Source organism: Dermochelys coriacea, chromosome 7 (assembly GCF_009764565.3).
Source record: "Dermochelys coriacea isolate rDerCor1 chromosome 7, rDerCor1.pri.v4, whole genome shotgun sequence".
NCBI classification, from domain to species: Eukaryota; Metazoa; Chordata; order Testudines; family Dermochelyidae; genus Dermochelys; species Dermochelys coriacea.
Genome location: NC_050074.1, coordinates 24,914,348 through 24,932,432, shown reverse-complemented (window position 1 = coordinate 24,932,432; position 18,085 = coordinate 24,914,348). Strand labels below are relative to the sequence as shown.

The following is an 18,085-nucleotide window of genomic DNA, read 5'->3' as shown; positions in this document are numbered from 1 at the left end:
AGTTGTCATAAATGTCTAAAAATCAAGGATTTTTGACTAAATATTAGGCCCATCTGAATAGAATGGCTTCTCAAATTGTGTTCTGCAGATGTCTTCCGTGAAGCTACAACAGATTTCACTGTAAATGCCCAGCCCCTAACAAAGACTGGAGGAGACCATATCCAAGCACAAATCACAAATCCCTCAGGAGCTTCCACAGACTGCTTCATCAAAGACAATGCTGATGGAACATATGCAGTAGAGTTTACACCATTTGAAAAAGGTAACCTGTTGTCTGACTACCCTGTGTAGAAAGGGGAAGACTAACTAAAAATACCCTGTTAATGGTCTTGTCAGTAGTAATGCTAGTATTTAAACATTGGCATCCAGGTACAAGATTTAGACTGAAGAGCTATTTCTATAGGAGATGAACATGTAGTACATATAATCCTATACTATTTATCTCTCTAAGTATAGCTTCAGCAGAACAGGCTATTTTAAAGAACCTAGAATTAAAGGGTAATTTTGAAGCCATGCTAAACATCAATTTTGAGTAATGAGCACTGCCTGTTGTAGTCAGTCTTTAGTATCTTGAATGAATGGCTCCTTGAAGGTGATGGTTAATCATTTAACCTAATGATGGGTTTTCACTTAACAGGTCCACACACAGTTGAAGTGACTTATGATGATGTACCTGTTCCAAACAGTCCTTTTAAAGTGGATGTCACTGAAGGCTGCCATCCATCACGTGTAAAAGCCCAAGGAGCTGGACTCAAGGAAGCATTCACCAATAAACCAAATGAATTTACTGTTGTCACAAGGTAACCAAGTCACATGATCTGTGGAAGACAACATAGCAAGTAATTCAGGACAACTTGACATAGGATGCTAAATCCAATAATACTGCAAGGGTTGAACTTCAGTAGTCTAATCTGTCTTGAGTCACATAGGTTGTTACTTCCATCAAATTCAGTGCACCTTTGGTAATGTTCCTCCAGAAGTTGCTGTCGCAATTCTTTGTGCAACTAAAAGTTTACGCCCAATCCATACCTGGCATTTCAAAGCATTTTCACTGTTCCTGAACTGTTAAATTCACAGCTGAAATGTAGCCACCTCTGGGGTAAAATGCATCAAAGCTACACTCTATCCATGCTAGCATTACTACACACGCTCTGAAATGCAAGTAGGACATCAGATGTTTGTTGTACATTATTCACAAAAAATATGAAGGCGTACTAATGTGCTTTTTTTGCACAGAGGGGCAGGAATTGGTGGACTTGGAATAACTGTTGAAGGACCTTCTGAATCAAAGATAAGCTGTAAAGATAACAAAGACGGTAGCTGCAGTGCTGAATATATCCCTTATGCTACAGGAGATTATGATGTCAACATCACATATGGGGGAGAGCACATACCTGGTAAGAATTCTTTCATTAGAAGATGCCATACAACTAACAATGGGTTGAAAGTAAGATTTTAAAATGAGTTTTGGTATCCAAGTAGCAGATCTTCAGATATTAATATTGTGTATTGTAGCTAAATAGTGGCTGAGGTGACAGTAAGAATGCAATCATCCTGGCTTAGAGATTTGTAGAGCTTCCTCAAAGAGCTGACGGACAATCTTGTAGACACTCTGCTGCTTGAGCTAATATTTGGGAGCATTGGGCAGGCTTTTGAAATTACTCAGTATTTTTAGAAATAAACTCGGTTTAAACATCAACTTGCAAAAACATCTGCAAAATAACCGAAGCCAGACAACTCTTAACTTTAGCTGCCATTGGAAGCTAGTATGGAGTGATGGATAGGTGCCCAATACAAACAAAAAATGTAAAGCCCTTTTTGTTCTCATCCTGGGTACTTCTGAGAATGGTTTTCAGTCTTTCCTGACTGATATCAAAGACATAGCAATCTGTCCTGGTGCATAGTCTGCTTTTGCATCATGAGGTGGTATTAGTATCTTATCTAAACCTAGCCCAATGGAATATTGGGACATAATAAACTAAGTAGACTGGTGGTGGGAACTTGCTTTCTAAAAGTGCAGTCTGCCAGTTTAGGAAACAAATTGCACAATGATGTTTGACAGGGCCAGGCTAAGACTGCTCTTCCAGGGTGTGAATGTTAAAACCATGGCTTGCAGTAAAATGATGCAATGATAATGTGGTCTTCTGGGATTATATCATGCACTGCAAACTTTTTTTATCACTTGAAAAAGCATTTTAGTGCTACCCTTTCCATGAAAATGAACACTGCCTGTTTATCTCAAAGGTGCACTGGATCTCCAGCTTATATAGTGTAATAACACATGAATAGTGTTCCAAGTGTTTGGCAGCAACTAACTTGCGTTTTAGCTATGGTGGTTTTGCATTGTACCAAAGATTAAATCATTTCTGCTGAAATAGTTCTGAGCATTTAGCCTTGACTTGTGTGTAGAATAATGCGCATTTTCTAAGACTTCATGGAACTGACTCTATCCCCACCAATCCCATTATCAATGTACTGTAACTTGGTAAATTGCCAAGGAACTGGATGCTTGCATGCACCTTCATTTGGGCTTCTGGCTTGTCCTCTGCCCGTACTCTGTTCCTTCCTCATTGTGACAAGCAAATGGCTCACAGCTAAACCTCCAGCTTACAGGAGCAGGGTGCTGGCAGGTCACTTTCAACAGTGAAACTTGTGTGGTTTTTTTAGCTAGCACTCTGGGTCCAGCCAGTTATGGCGCATAGTCCACATTTCCAGTTTTCTTCAGGCCATTCAAATGTTTCTTTGGTTCTTTATCCCCCCTCTTTTTTTTTTTTAAAGCAACAAGACTTTATTTCCTGCAGTTAAATCTACATAGAGTAGCCTTCTCTTGTTTTACTGCCTAATACATCTCTGCTTTTGGAACACACTACTTCTGCACAGCTAGATAGCATTTTGCTAACACATGGCCAAACTTGTGAAAACACAGCATGCAAATTCAAAGGGAATATTGACCTGGAATTTAACTTATTCTGTCTGGATACTGCATGTTTTATACTGCACAATAGGCATAGAAATGTAATAGCCTACAGAATTGGATCTGTGTGAAGCCTTTAATTTATGAGCAAATAAACAATTAAGCTGTCACTTTCAGCTGCCATAAATGAGCAGGATACTAGCAGGGTAAAATGAACAGTGATGCTAATTTTCTTGCCACATATGGAAAGCTAGGTAAGTAACTAGAACTATCCACCTAGTAGTGGAGTTTCAGTGGATATGCACAATGATTAGTTGATAGCTGGCTCTCACAGAAGTACAAAAGACTCAGTCCCCATGCTCACTAACTTCACTAGGCTTTTAAAAGTAACCCTCCCCTTAAAGATTGAGGAATAGTAAGGTAACATCAGGAAGCCTGTACTGTACCTGTGGTGTGAAAATAGAGCATATAGTTTTCAGCGTGACTAGAACACATGAAATGAGAAGGCTAAAACTTTCCTGTGGCTGTAACTAGAAGCTTTAGTGACTTCAAGTGCTTATTTATTCCTGTCCATAACGCCACATAATTTTGGACAGGTTGCTATCTGGTTGGGGTGGCAGCCACTAATGTAAAACATGTTGAATGCTGCAAAAGCACAAAGCAGATAGCCTAGTTTTAGATTTAGGACATCCACTGCTGTAGCTGGCAATGTTGGAGGACTCACTGCCTCTGCCTTGGGGAGTAGTAGAACTTGTTTCAAACACTTTCTTACTGATACAGACTTTGAAAGAAACCAAGGTACAAAAGTGAACTGGCTTCTATTGAAAACATGTTGCTAAGTTAGCCTTTCAAATATTAGACTTCTAATTCTCTTTTGAGGTGTTAAGCATCTTTAGCTTATACTAACTTTCTCAAGTGGAAACTGTACCCAATGGCCTTGGAAACAACTTCTCAATTATAGAGCCTTGAAACCTGACTTAAGTGCTCCAAAAAGTCTTTTAAAAGGTGATATAAATACTTTGCTTGATCAAAAGTGATCATAACTTCAAAATGCTCCACCCCAAATCTGATTATCCTTCAATTGAGAACTGGTTTCAAAGATAGCTCCCTTATCATAGTCACAGATGCCTAGAAATGTGAAAGGTCAGTTAGTCCAGCCCCTGTGCTTAGGCAGGACCACATAAACCTAGACCATCCTTGACAGATTTGTCCAATCTGTTCTTAACCTCCTAATTTTGGGGTTTCCACAGCAGCCCTTGGAAGCCTTTGGCAAACTGAAGTGCATATTGCTTTTTATTTTCGGGTGTAGCAAAAAACCTCTACCCTTAATGTTAGAAGGAAATACTGTAGGATACAGGGGGTGCAAAAGATGGTGGCAGGAGGCTACAATGAGCTTGCATTTACTACTTAAACCCTTAAACTGCCAATTGTCTACACTTCTGTTTTACAGGCAGTCCATTTAAAGTTCCTGTGAAAGATGTTGTTGACCCAAGCAAGGTAAAGGTTGCAGGTCCAGGTCTAGGAACAGCAATTAGAGCCAAAATCCCACAGTCCTTTACTGTGGACACTAGTAAGGCTGGAATAGCACCTCTTGAAGTTATGGTGGCAGGAACCAGAGGTAAGGACCTTAGAATTATCCTACTTTGATATGCCTACCTTTGTATCTTGCAGGCAGTGCTGAATTAAAGAATTGGGGGCCTTGTGCATTATGGGTGGGGGGGGGGGTGGGATGGGATGATGCCTGCACTCAAATTTGGCCTGGCTGCTGTTAGAGGGAGTCAGGCCAAACCTGAGCAGTGCTGTGACCTGCCCTAGCTCTGTTCCAGCTGCTGCTAGCCCTATGCAGCATAAATGGGAGCTACTCAGCCACCCTGTAGGACTACTCTTTTTTTGGTCAAAAAAAAAAATCAAGACAAGCATGCTGGGCATACCAAACTCCCCTTTTTAAAATAGAAGGTGGCTTTCAGTAGGAAGCTTCCTGAGAAGTCAGCAGAGTACATTTTGAAGGCCTGCACAACTTGACTAGGTACAACTACGACCCACATGTTAGTAATAGCATTTGTTTTTCAGTAACTCATAGAGCTTAAGTCAAATGTATCCATATACAGGATTCATGGTGCTAAGACAGGCAACAAAGTAAGTGCTAGAAGAATTTGACTGGGGGGGCGGATATTTTGTTGGACCTCTGGCCTGATCTCTGCTGACCACACAAGCCTCTAATCTCCTGTTTCATAAGGAAAGATGAGCCATAATTCTGTCAACATGAGTGCCCTACAAATAACCATTATCTAATTCTAGCTGATGAAACGGATTCCCAGTCATGGCACAGTCCACTGAAAGCAATTTCAGAGTTCTTTAAAGGTGACCCAAAGGGGGAAGCTAATGAGACAGGTTTGCATTTTTCACTAACTGCTGACAGCATATGTACACAAATTCATCTGCCAAGAGCAAAAATCAGTTGTAAATATAACTTGCTTCATAGGCCCTGCATGGCAACTAAACTTCCCTAATAGCTGCTGAATTATTAAATTTACATTAAAGCATTACTGCAATTATAAATAGAGCTTGTCTTGAAAGGTATGATTTGACCTGATTAACTGCATGCTAAGAAATTTGCTGTAACTGCAGTAGAACTCAAGATTTCCTGTAGCTTAAAAAGAAGCTGCTTCAGACCACCTGGTTTCCTTAAACATTTGTTTTACTGTAAATGATCTCTCTGTTGGGCAGTAAAACTTTTTCCAGATATGCTGAGGGAGCATGAGACTAAAATCACTGTCTTGTACTAACATGCTTTAGAGCTGAACTCTGCTTGCACTGTATTCCAGTGATGTGTAATCTTATCAATGACTGACAGTTGAGACAGCTATCACCTTTCCCTTTTTGTAAAGCTCTTCAGATACACTTCAGTAATGTGGTCTAATTGCCCTTAGCCTGCCTTTCAAGACCATTCTGGCTTTCTCTAGAAGGGTGCTGTTGCCAGTTGAGTCGGCAAAAAGCCTAAAGGGCTGGTGGTGATGGATGCTGCTTATCTCTGATCCATGGCTCAAACATAAGTGGAAACTATCTCCTAATACCTGCACAGTGCACTCATTCTCAGAGGCTTATATGCGAGATCTCTTTTAAGGCTTTAAATCAACAGCACTTGAAGTGACAAAACTGCTAATGCAATTCTGCTGTTTGAATAGGATGGGTTTGACTAGTGCTGTTGAACAAGTAGCCTGTTTCTGTTTTAGGAATGGTGGAGCCTGTTAATGTAATCAACAATGGAGATGGCACTCACACAGTAACATACACACCTATGCAGGAAGGCCCATGCGCAATCTCTGTCAAATATGGAGATGAAGAGATTCCTCGCAGGTAAACTAGCTAAGCATCCATTTTTCCCGAACAAGCTACCTACCTAAATACTTCACCTCAGAGTTCATGTTCTGAATAGTCACAGCCTTTGTAACTTTGACTGCTTTCAATGCCTAAGTCAGTGTAGTTTAAAAAGGGGGTTTTCTGGATGTTGATCCCAAGAGCCAGTCTGCATTTTAAACTTCAGTGTTGGACTTGAGAAGTGATGTCTACTTCCGAGACTATAATGCAGCAGTGTTCTGAGGTGGCCTCTGGTTCATCTTGTATAGTTGGATTCCTCTGTCTCCTAGTACTTGGGAGAAATGGAAAGGAAGAGATTATGCAGTGGCATGTGCATGCCAAGATAAAAGTGAACCCTTAGACTACAGCATCTCCATTTTAATGTTTGCCTTCAAACTAGTATTTCTATTAGTCTTGGTTCCCAATTCATGAAAGTACATTGGTTAGTGGGATTTAGGCACATGCTTAAGTGTTGTCCTGAATAGTGATAGTACCTACTTTAAGTCCTGACAAATGACTTAACACATTTGTTCCCCTGTAACAAGTCCTTTCAAGGTAAAAGTGCTTCCTACTTATGATGCCAGTAAAGTGACTGCAAGTGGACCAGGTCTCAGCTCATATGGAGTTCCAGCCAGTTTACCTGTGGCGTTTGCTGTTGATGCTAAAGATGCAGGAGAGGGGCTTCTGTCTGTACAGATAACGGTAAATCGTTGTTGTTCTTTTTATTTATCCAAACACTCTGTTCCTGAGTGGGAGTAAGTTTAAAATCTACTCAAATCTTATCAGTTGCCACACCCTAAAATACCTGGAGTCTTTGAAGGGTGTGCTCTCGCTAAAACACACACAAATTCAGATATTGCTCAGGAAAATATACTTCAGGGTGTTAATCCCTAAATGTCAAACAACAAACTTAAGGCGGGTCAAGCATTAAATGACCAGTTGTGTTGTAGTCAAAACTTCTAGTTTTTTCTGATCTTTCTCCAAAGATCAAACATGCTGATATTAAAAGGGAGGGTGGGGGGAATCAAGCTTCCTGTTGCAGACTATAATTTTTAAATTTAAAAAATACCTTCCTACTTATTTGATTCGGCAAGGCCACAGTCTTGTATTTCTGCTGTTGCAGTTATGTTGGATGATAAACTACTCAAATGATCCTCTCTCCAGGCTGCTAAATTTACAAGCTCTTTAAACTGTACAACTGGATCTTGCTATTGCTGTAAATACTTTGTTCCCCAAATATCTGATAAGGTAGGGGAGGGGTTGTGGCAAGACTACTGTGGCTTGGGCAAAATTGCCCTTTGTGCAGTGAACTAGTAAAGCTTACTGATCAGGACTCAAGTTAATGGTTTTAGACACAGGGTAGTTTTTCTCCCTTTTTGCATTCTCTATCGCTATCCCTATCCTCCATTTCATGGTTTTTGTGGCGTTCAGGTATCCAAAATTCATATTACATAATGAAGTTGCTTGGTTTGCAATTGTGCTTTTAACCGTATCAGTAACGTAGCAAATACGTAACCTCCTGATGGGCAGTAACTTGCCAGATAAAATTCTCTAGCCTATGCCATGTCAGTAACACTTAACTGTTAGTCTTATAGAAGGTGGTTGTGTACTCAGTTACTCTTCTCATAAACATCCTTTGAACACTCTCCAGTTATGACTTTTTTGGGGATTCTGTTTCCATTGTCTCTCCTGATATAGACTAAAGGAGCAAGGTGTAACTCCTTGTACCTGTAAGATGTCAGAGTGCATTAAAATATGAACCATTTAGGTCACAAACTCAGATGAGATCTGCAACTTTAGTAGGAAGGGGTCCAGGTGGGCTTTTTCAGAAGCTCACTTCCAGTTTTGGAACTGTTACAGAACAGCTGTTAGAAGCAATCTTGTGCAGTGTTGACCTTAGTTTTAGATGTGAAACTTAAGCATGCCTCAGCTTCAATACTATTCCGACCAGCAAGTCCAAGCAGCTTCTCAGTTCTTCTAACGCTTTTTGAATATCCATTGTAGTAATGGTAGTTGGACTAGACTAATGTAAACTTTTCGGTTTTCCCCTTGCCCAGCTCAAACCCATAAGATCAATCTCTTCAGATGAAAGCTTAAGTAGGGTCAATGCTTTTGCCTGACACTGCTAATCTTTCAGTAGGCAACTGGCAGCAAAACTTGTGTAACACTAAGTATGTGTAAATTATTTGAACCCTGCCAATCTTCAGACCTACAGAAATGGATATTGAGAAGTCGGACTACTTTAACCATTGTCTAAACAGATGCTGGAAATGAGATGCTTCCTGAAGTATCTGGTTGAATTACATTGCAATTTGCATTAATATATCCTTGTGCCTTGTAACCATAGGGTGATATGCTGAATGTATAAGCGTTTTGAAAATATGTTGCAGAACTGGTTTTCACAACATTTTAGTTGAACTTTTTTTTGTATGTAGGGGGTAATGTGCTAGGATTATTATGGTATGCTGAAAAATCTGTAAAGGAAAGGACCTGAAGGGGTATATTGGAAATTGCTTTGGGTGGGGCTGGATTAGGAGTTGGAAGGCTGGATGCTACTAACAGGTGTTTGCCAACACTTGTCTGCAAATAAAGACAAAGTTGTGCAGTGTAGCTTCTGATGCCTGTTTAATTTTTCACTTAAAATGGCATGTTTTAGTGCTAGTCCTGGTTTGATTTGTATACTAAATTTAGGTACTGAACTCTTCCAGAGTTTAAGAACATGCGATCCTATTTCTAAATGTAGCTGACAAGATTTACTATCCTGTTAGATGTGTGATCAGGCCACAAATTTTACAAGACTAAACACTTCTATCAATCTTCCTAAGAACATCACGTTAAATGTGTAACTAGTGAGAGGACACTTTCTTAATATTTCACTTGTGCCCCTCAGGACCAAGAAGGCAAACCAAAGAGAGCTGATGTTCAGGACAACAAGGATGGCACTTATGCAGTAACGTATGTCCCAGACAAGACTGGCCGTTATATGATTGGTGTTAAATATGGTGGGGATGACATCCCATCTTCCCCTTACCGAATCCGTGCATCGCCAGCAGGGGATGCAAGCAAGTGTTTGGCCACAGGTACGTGGCCAGTTTGCTGTGTTCTGAAATACTTGGTGTATTCCTACCCTTTTTTCACATGAGTATTTCTAGCTAAACTACAAAAGGCTTTCTGTGACCTTGCCTGAAAAGACTGCAAAAGTAAAAATGAAGTAACTGCCTTCATAGTAGTGCAGTTACCTGCAGGTCCCAAAATAGCTTCTCATGAACAGCATTCTAACAGAATTGACTTCCCTAAGATCATCTTTTCGGGATGATTCCTTTTTGTGGGTTAGGATGAAACTCTTCAACTGCAGCCCTTCTTTGACCATAGAAAAGTCAGTTGAAGTTTGAAACTTGCGTTGGCATAGATGAGTCTCACTGAACTTGAACTTAAACATCTATGCAGGGTAAGAGGGTGTGATTAAAACCTCACTTCTGCACATGCTAACTCAGCATGCAAGTTGTAGCAGAGCCAAATGTACAGAAACTAGCTTCAGTCAAAGTGAGAAGACAACTTTTACTACTAGGTAACAGCTGTGACATCATTCCTCCCCCCCATGGATTACAGTAACACCCAAAGCTCATTATGTTAGGTCCTGGACAGAGATGTAGTCCTTTCCCTCAATTCAGTCTGTAGAACTGAATGCAATGATTGGAGGCATCTACATGTCCAGTTTATAGGATTTAAATTCCTGTAGTGAGTGTGCACAGCAGAGCTCTACTCCAGGTTTTGATTATTTACAGGAAAAGCATAGAATCTTGAACTTGGATATTGGCTGGCAAGTAAAAACTGACTTCATCTCTGTATTAAATGTAAATCTAAACTACATCTACACACCCATAAGGACTTTTAGATAATGTTTTGACTTACACTGGCAGTAACTGAAAGTTTTTATGAAGTTTAACTGTCACTTTCTAAAGTTAGTATTTTTGACAGTTGAGACATTTTCAAGCTTCTAAAATAACTATGGATTCCAATCACAAATGAAGAAATAGCACTGCAGTGATCTTAAATCAACATTAGGGAGGGGGACATTTGGCTTAATGTCCTCATACTATTTTCTGATCCAGTGAAAATTATTCAGCATTACTGAGAGCAGCACTAACTGCTAAAGCCTTGAATTGAAAGCTTCTCAAGTTTCTTGTCCTTCTAAATCACTTTCCTTAACTCTTCCTTAAAATAAACTTGTTGCTTATCTATGGCATCCATAGAAACACTCAAATGCTGCTGATCTATATTAAATGACCAAAGCTGTGAGCATTTTGGTACTTAAATGTGAACAAATTGCTTTCTTCAGTGATGAATGCCATTGTTTTCATTCCATAGCAGATGTCCTAAATGTACTGTAAGTCTTACATGTCATATTTCTCATCAGATTTAAAAATCATGTCTTTAAAACTGGGTTGTACTTATTGCTGTGTATTCATGGGGGTTTCTCAAACAGATGCAACAAATACAGAAAGGGTTTCAATAGGATACCTTTTAAGAGGCACTTCTTGGCAGTCAGAAGGGGAAACATGGTCAATTGTCATGGCTAGAATATCTTGCCTTAGCCCATACCAAGGAACTGAGTCTAATTTCACTCAGGGCATCTAGTTAAGTGACTAGGTTAGGTAGTACAAGGAGGCAAAGTACAAGTTGGCTCCATATGTGAAGCAGCCTCCTGATAAAGGATTAAAAGTGATGAGTTGCTTTTTTAAATGCAAGTGTCCATCAGCTTTCTCCCTCAGAAGCTTTATTTTATCCTTGCCAGCCTACTTGACTGAGCTGCAGAAGAATAAGGTTAAAAACTGGCTCTTGCAGCTGAAAAATTCCTGCAACACATGAATATGTAAGCAAAAAATACTTGTACCAGAACCACAACTTGTACCACACCATAAAACTGGTCCTGTGACCATGTTACTGTTTCTCATATAGCCTTAATGTCTTCACAGGGGGCATGTCTGTTTAGTTATGATTAAAGCAAATCATCCTCTGGGGGGGGGAACACAGGTGAAACTGAACACTTTTTGTAACCAAAACTGCTTTCTAGGTCCTGGAATTGCATCCACTGTGAAGACTGGTGAGGAAGTTGGCTTTGTAGTAGATGCTAAATCTGCAGGGAAAGGTAAAGTGACATGCACAGTCCTGACACCAGATGGTACAGAAGCTGAGGCAGATGTTGTTGAAAATGAGGATGGGACTTATGACATCTTCTACACTGCTGCTAAACCAGGAACTTATGTGATTTATGTCCGCTTTGGTGGAGTGGATATTCCAAACAGCCCCTTCACTGTAATGGTAAGGTTTTTTGTTTTTTATAAAAACTTCCCTCTGCCATACTTCAGATTTTATGTGGTAGTTCTCTAATAGTCTGGCAGAAAAATTTGGACACTCATTACTTGTGTATATACCAACTATTGCCATTTTGCAGTACAATTGGGTGCATGATACCATGGTGATGGACATGGTACAAAGATGGTCTTTTGGACAATTATCTTCACTTGAAGAGCTTGCATCTCTACTTCAGATGTTAAGAATTCATATCAGTGGCCATTGCCTCTAGTTTAAAAGTCCCCATTACCTTAGCTGTACACTTTGCTACATGTGCATCATGTCTGACTGGTCAGTAATTTGTAACTTTGTCCCAAATCAGAAAGATCCTTTTAAATAACCTGTACTAGAACATACTGTGCTTACTCTTCCAAACGCTCTTTTTACAGAACTGCCTGCTAAATGACTTCTCTAATCTGAAGTCACTCTTTTCTGGCAATTACCCATTTATACATAGGCATGCTAGGCCTTACTTTGCCTCTTGTGTAAGGAGGTCCTACACCTTTGAGACAGGCCTTGAGTTGCAATTACCCAAAAGCCCTTGGCAGTAGATAGCTTAAAAAAACCCAACAAATGCTGAGTACAAAGCTTGGCTTGAAAAAACAGCGCTGCGTACCGCATGATCTTGTCTGCTTAACCAATCTAAAGACAAGGTGAGGTGAAAGAGGCTCTTGACTACACTAAAGTATCAGAGGGGCAGCTGTTAGTCTGTATCTACAAAAACAAGGAGTCCGGTGGCACCTTAAAGACTAACAGATACATTTGGGCATAAGTTTTCACGGTAAAAAACCCACTTCTTCAGATGCCTAAAACTATGCTGTTTTTCAGTGCCTAAATACTGGTGGTGTGGTGTTCCTATACTGTAGAGCAGAACATGTCTCAACACTTCCCAGTATTATGAAAAACAAGTCTTGTTACAGCAACATATGTTGCGTCAGACTCCCCTCATCACTAAACAACTCCATGGTATTGGGCTGAAAGGCTTAGAAAACTCAGTCAGTAGTGATTGTACCTATATAGCCAGCCATTTTTAACCCAGTTGCATCCCTGCTTGTCTTGACTTCACAGCATGGTTTACTGGTGTTGCCCTTCAAAGCCGTATACTTTGGTGATTTATACTAGCTAACTCTCAGCAGATAGTTACTGTAGCCCCTAAAGATACTTCCTTGAGAAGTGACTCCCTTCACAGCCACACAAAATTGCATCAGAAGCATCTCGAGGTCAATGAGCCTGTTCCAATGGCAGTCAGATTTGCTACTTCCTAATGTAGTGATGCATTTGTTGTGAGTTTGATCCGCGGGTTTTTCGTGCTCTCAATATGAAAGAGCAATGGCTCTCTCTAAATAGACCTTTTTGTTTCAGTGTAAATTCCCAGTGCGTTGCTTCACATAAGGGATCTGCAATGAAGTAAACTGGCAAAACAAGAGCAGTGGCATAACAGCAACTGAAGTGTTGTGGCCTAATGTCACTCTGGATTTCTGTTGCTTCAAGTAGGAATGACTTGAGTCTGCCAGTCATCCTTTCTGCATGTGTGGGACGGGAGACTTCTGTGGAAAAGAACCAGATTGGGTGTCATGAATGTGCATCAGGAGAATCCATTAACTAAGCAGCCATAATTAGTCAAGGATGCTCAGTCAGATCCTGCAGTTGAATGTGTCTGTCCTGGTGAAGTGCCACTAGAGAACTGGGAAGAAATTTTTAGGGTGGGAAATGCCTATAAAGTGAAACCCCTTAAGTGTTATGTACTCTCTAAAAGTATTAATTCCTCCACACTTGATATCCAATTAACCTGCGTTTGCCACTAACCAGGCTACGGATGCAGACGAAGTTGCAGTAATGTCGCAGGAGCCAGTAAGCGCATGTCCCCCTGGATTCCATCCCTGGGTACACAATTTTTTACTCTTCCTTCACATTCTGTTTCAGAAATGACAGCCTGCTGCTTGGGACTGCTTGGTCTTTCTGGTCACTTGTTCACCGCTTTCCAGCTGATCAAATGTATTTTGGGATTCAGACTTCATGTGCAAATCTGTGTTTTCTTTGCTGCTTAAAGGGACTTTACCAACTCTCAAACATGAAGAGGAACAGTGTCCATTTATTGCTTCTATTTCTGTAACTTAACAAAATCAACCTTGTAGTATAACTTTAAGCAACATTTTCCCTGTAAAAAGGCAAACAGTGTTGTCTAAAACTGCATTGTGAAACTTGTATTTCTTCAGGCAAAAATTTGCTGCTGCTTACATTGCAATCATTCTACCGTTCTAAAAAAAACTTTGTTTCAGGCCTTGAGCAACTAAAACTCTCTCAGATGGAACCATTTTGCATCTTGTGTGTGCTAAATTTTGTCTTTCTTCACTTGCATTCAGTTTTTCTTAAATGTGCTGAAAATCTTATTTTTGACTATTTGGCAGTTGGGTCAATATTAAGCTAATGGACATCAAAGGATGTTTAACTGGGCAGCTGTCTAGTTGGGCAAAATTCTGTAGTTGATCTCCACAGTACTTAGTGCAAACTTTGTGGACTGCATACAGATCAAATTCTCTTTTATACTCTAAGCAAACACCAGCTGTTCTATACTTGCTCTGTCCCCATAAAATGACAGCTCTTTGTCTTCTTTAGGTCACAGAAGAACCGTATGTTCCTGTTGGTGACATGAATGGTGTGGGATTTAAGCCCTTTGATCTAGTTATTCCTTGGGCTGTAAGAAAGGGAGAAATAACAGGTAACCACTTCATAGTATGACCATCTGCATGGAGCTGCCTTGCTTTTGACAGCACATTTAAGCATTATAACTAAATGTGGTGTGGAAAATGGTGTTGACTATCTTGACATATTAAGTACTATGTAATTTAAGCATTTTTACTTGCATACAGTAGGCATAAGTAACATAATAAAATAGGCACATTTGAAATGTGTTTAAATTCAAAAAGGCAACTCCTGGCACTGCCACCAATCCCCTTAGTCCTAAATGGAGATGTTACCTATCCCATTCAGGGGCTCAGGCACCTGTATATTGCTCCTGAAACTATAATGCAATTTATCAAGTGAACTCCTCCAGCATAGAGGCTGCAGATCATCATAGTCCATAGTTAATGACTCTTCTTCCAGACCTTATGTATAGCCTCAGTAGCTGACATCCTATTAGCTGCTAGAAGTGACACCAAGCCACATCCTCAAACCCATAATTTAAGGGGGCTGCCACAAACTAGAATTTTCTACTGGGATGGTGGCTAAAGTAATATGAAGTGCCCCATCTCACTGTTCCCCACCCCAAATGCACTGTAAGTCAGGTATCTGCATTTATTAGAATTGGGTTTTTTTCAATAACATGCCCACTTGTCCTTCAGCTCAGTATTTGGCTGTTGCCCAAGTGGGTTCCTTTAAGGTGCTCATAATCACTTTTAAAGGATTGGGGGGAGCCCCTTACAGAAGTGGGTGTAACTTAATCAATGATCATGCATCCTACTAAACTTTCATTTTGCCAGTATAATCTTGTGCTACATCACTAGGCTGTTCACCATATGTCTGCTATACACATGCAATTAGAAGCAAGAGTAGAAATATTCTTCTCATTAGTCTTGTGTTTGTACTTGTGGACAAGTAACTTAACCATCTGAAATGCTTGGGTTTAAAAATGTCTGACAGTTCAAAGGAGTGTGTGTGGGCAGGGGGGAGAGAATACATCCATTATTCCAGTTTAACTCTTAAATTGCCTTGTGTAGGCGAAGTTCATATGCCCTCAGGAAAAACTGCTACACCAGATATTGTGGATAACAAAGATGGTACAGTAACAGTTGGATATTCTCCTACTGAGGTTGGGCTGCATGAAATGCACATAAAATACATTGGAAACCATATTCCAGGTGAGTATCTAGCTAAGCCTTTTTTTGCATTGGGACACAAATTGTCGTTAAACTGGGGATGTTCTGTTTGCTCCCAAATACCTTTGGCAATTTAGTTGTAACTGGCAGGTTGTGTAACTCAGATTAAGGTGTATTCACTTCACTATCAGAGTAGAAATTCCCTGAAAGGCATTTACTATTCAAATAGCTTTACTTCTTTCAATAGACAAGGAAACAAGAGTGGAAGCAAGGGAGCTTCCAATGCAGTTCAGCAGCACAAGACCAACGTAATGGATTTGGTTTTTGGGAACCAGATTTTGTGACTTGCTAACAAGTCTCCCTTCTTGGCCCAGAATGAGCTGAGCAATATGTTTAGGAGCTGGAAAGACTGGCATGTTTGTTGCAATTCCTTGGTTTTTAGAAGAATTTCAAATATTTATGTAATGGTAAAAGGAAGGTTCCAAGGAATTATGTATGCCAAACATAACACTAGAAAGGCTAAGATCTTGTAAACCATTGAATAAACATCCAATGCTTCTCACCTCCCAATGTGATTTTTGTGCATATTTTCATTGTCTGGCTTAACTCTTAATCCTCCGTAGAGAGCCCACTACAGTTCTATGTAAACTATCCGAACAGTGGAAATGTGTCTGCCTATGGACCTGGTCTCATTTATGGTATAGCAAACAAACCAGCAACTTTTACCATTGTCACAGAAGATGCTGGAGAGGGTGAGTTCTTTTTAAGAGGGATGGTAAATATTGTATTAACCAAACTTTAATTCTATACAAACAAGCCTAAAGCAATTTCAGACTTCAGATGTAATCTATATGTATAGTTGAACTTAAGGAATCAACTAATAGTGATCTAACTTACTGGAAATAACCTTTGAATAACTTTTTTTCTTTAGTTTTCCCTTAGAATCCCAGCTAACAAGTTAGTTAAATGCTGACATGAGTACTGTCGGACTCCTTTTTCTGAATTTTAACTTAGGCACACACAGCAGAGTAAAAACTTAACATTTCCTGTACACAGTAGTATTTCAGACTGTTTCCTGGAATAATAAACTTGGCTTAATTGTGGGGCGGGGGAATTCATTAGTCAGTAAACTGACTCTGAAAAGTGTTCCATGAATCAAATGTAGTCAATTGAATCCTGCTCTCTTGGCACGCTTTTCTAGCTGGCTGAAGCAAATGGCGCTCCTGCTAAAAAAAAAAAAAAAAAAAAAAAAAATTCTGAAAGGATAAAACAGTAAACATCAAACTTGAATACTAGGTGATAAATCTATTAACTGATGCCTTCCTTACAGCTACTTTGCCTCTTTAAATTTTATTTAAGTGACTCAATTAAAATACTATGTTCTATAACAGGTGGACTGGACTTGGCTATTGAAGGACCTTCAAAAGCAGAAATTAGCTGCATTGATAACAAAGATGGCACTTGCACAGTCACTTACTTGCCAACCCTACCTGGAGATTACAGCATACTGGTGAAGTACAATGACAAACACATCCCAGGCAGCCCATTCACTGCCAAGATCACAGGTATGAAGACTGTTTTTTCACCCAATAATTAACTCTTCTGATCAACAGATGGTCAGATTACACTCTCTGGAATCTGACCAACTGCCTCTTCAGTGTATAACTGTAAAATTGGGAAGCTACTTCCTGGCCTGCAATCTGGGTGAGGCAACCAACTTTGTTTAGTCAGTGAAGTCTACACATTAGCCTTGTGAATTAACCTGTAAGGCCAGTAACTTAATCTCATACATTACTAAATATAGCAAAACTGCCATTCTTGTGCTAGCTCAACTGCTGTAATGGTAAGCACAAGGGATGAGAGGAGGGCCTGGAGGTCATCCATCTAGCCTCACACTGGCTCAGAATGCCTTTGGATGAGGTCTGCAGGTGTTCTAAGTGGAAACAGAGCTCTGTGCCTCCACACACAGCAAGCTTGTGACACTGACCAGCCCACTTAAGAGTTACCAAGCTGGACTGAAAGAATAATGCTCAAGTGTCTTCCTAACATAATCTTGTTCCATATTTATCCTTGCATAGGATAGAATTCCAGATGTTCTTATCAGAGACCACCATAGTAGGACATGATAGATCTACTAGAATGTAGGAGCCTATAGAACTGAAGCTCTTCTGGACCAGTTACTTCACTAGACCCATATAAATAGATAACACATAGCTGATTCCAAAAGGCACTGAAGTGCTTTATCAGTGGATAAAGCAAACAAGGCAGAGTTGGCTCAGACTGACCATCTGACAGAGCCAGGAACAGGATGTGTGGCTCCCAGCTTAGCCTGCATTATAAAACTAGTCATACATAATTCTAACTGGAATCTGCTCATATTTTTGTAGATGATGGCAGAAGAAGATCCCAAGTTAAGCTTGGTTCTGCTGCTGACTTCTTGCTGGACATTAACGAGTCTGATCTTAGCCTCTTAACAGCCAGTATTAGAGCCCCATCTGGTCGTGATGAGCCTTGTCTTCTGAAAAGATTACCCAATAACCACATTGGTAAGCTCAGCCTCTTCCCAAGAAAGGGAACTAAAATGCTGTCTTGCAGTTGTTAATAGCTGGTCATTCATTAGCTTGTGGAATGGGTTGATCTC

At 40.1% G+C, this 18,085-nt stretch overlaps 1 protein-coding gene across 6 annotated transcripts in view; it reads left to right on the top strand.

Annotated features, from left to right (window-relative positions):
- The window catches only part of FLNB (filamin B), a 109,258-nt gene that overhangs the window by 70,521 nt on the left and 20,652 nt on the right, over nucleotides 1-18,085 (top strand). For 2 of the 6 annotated variants that reach the window (XM_043519965.1, XM_043519964.1), the window contains exons 23-36: nucleotides 89-262; nucleotides 638-800; nucleotides 1,237-1,397; nucleotides 4,365-4,532; nucleotides 6,148-6,271; nucleotides 6,817-6,973; nucleotides 9,162-9,351; nucleotides 11,346-11,593; nucleotides 13,436-13,510; nucleotides 14,243-14,345; nucleotides 15,346-15,486; nucleotides 16,068-16,196; nucleotides 16,836-17,009; nucleotides 17,832-17,990. In XM_043519965.1, coding sequence (XP_043375900.1) covers nucleotides 89-262; nucleotides 638-800; nucleotides 1,237-1,397; nucleotides 4,365-4,532; nucleotides 6,148-6,271; nucleotides 6,817-6,973; nucleotides 9,162-9,351; nucleotides 11,346-11,593; nucleotides 13,436-13,510; nucleotides 14,243-14,345; nucleotides 15,346-15,486; nucleotides 16,068-16,196; nucleotides 16,836-17,009; nucleotides 17,832-17,990 — 2,166 coding nt within the window. Of the gene's footprint in view, nucleotides 1-88; nucleotides 263-637; nucleotides 801-1,236; nucleotides 1,398-4,364; nucleotides 4,533-5,212; nucleotides 5,306-6,147; nucleotides 6,272-6,816; nucleotides 6,974-9,161; nucleotides 9,352-11,345; nucleotides 11,594-13,435; nucleotides 13,511-14,242; nucleotides 14,346-15,345; nucleotides 15,487-16,067; nucleotides 16,197-16,835; nucleotides 17,010-17,831; nucleotides 17,991-18,085 lie in introns of all 6 variants that reach the window. The other 4 variants (XM_043519962.1, XM_038408588.2, XM_043519963.1 and 1 more) reach the window with 4 other exon arrangements.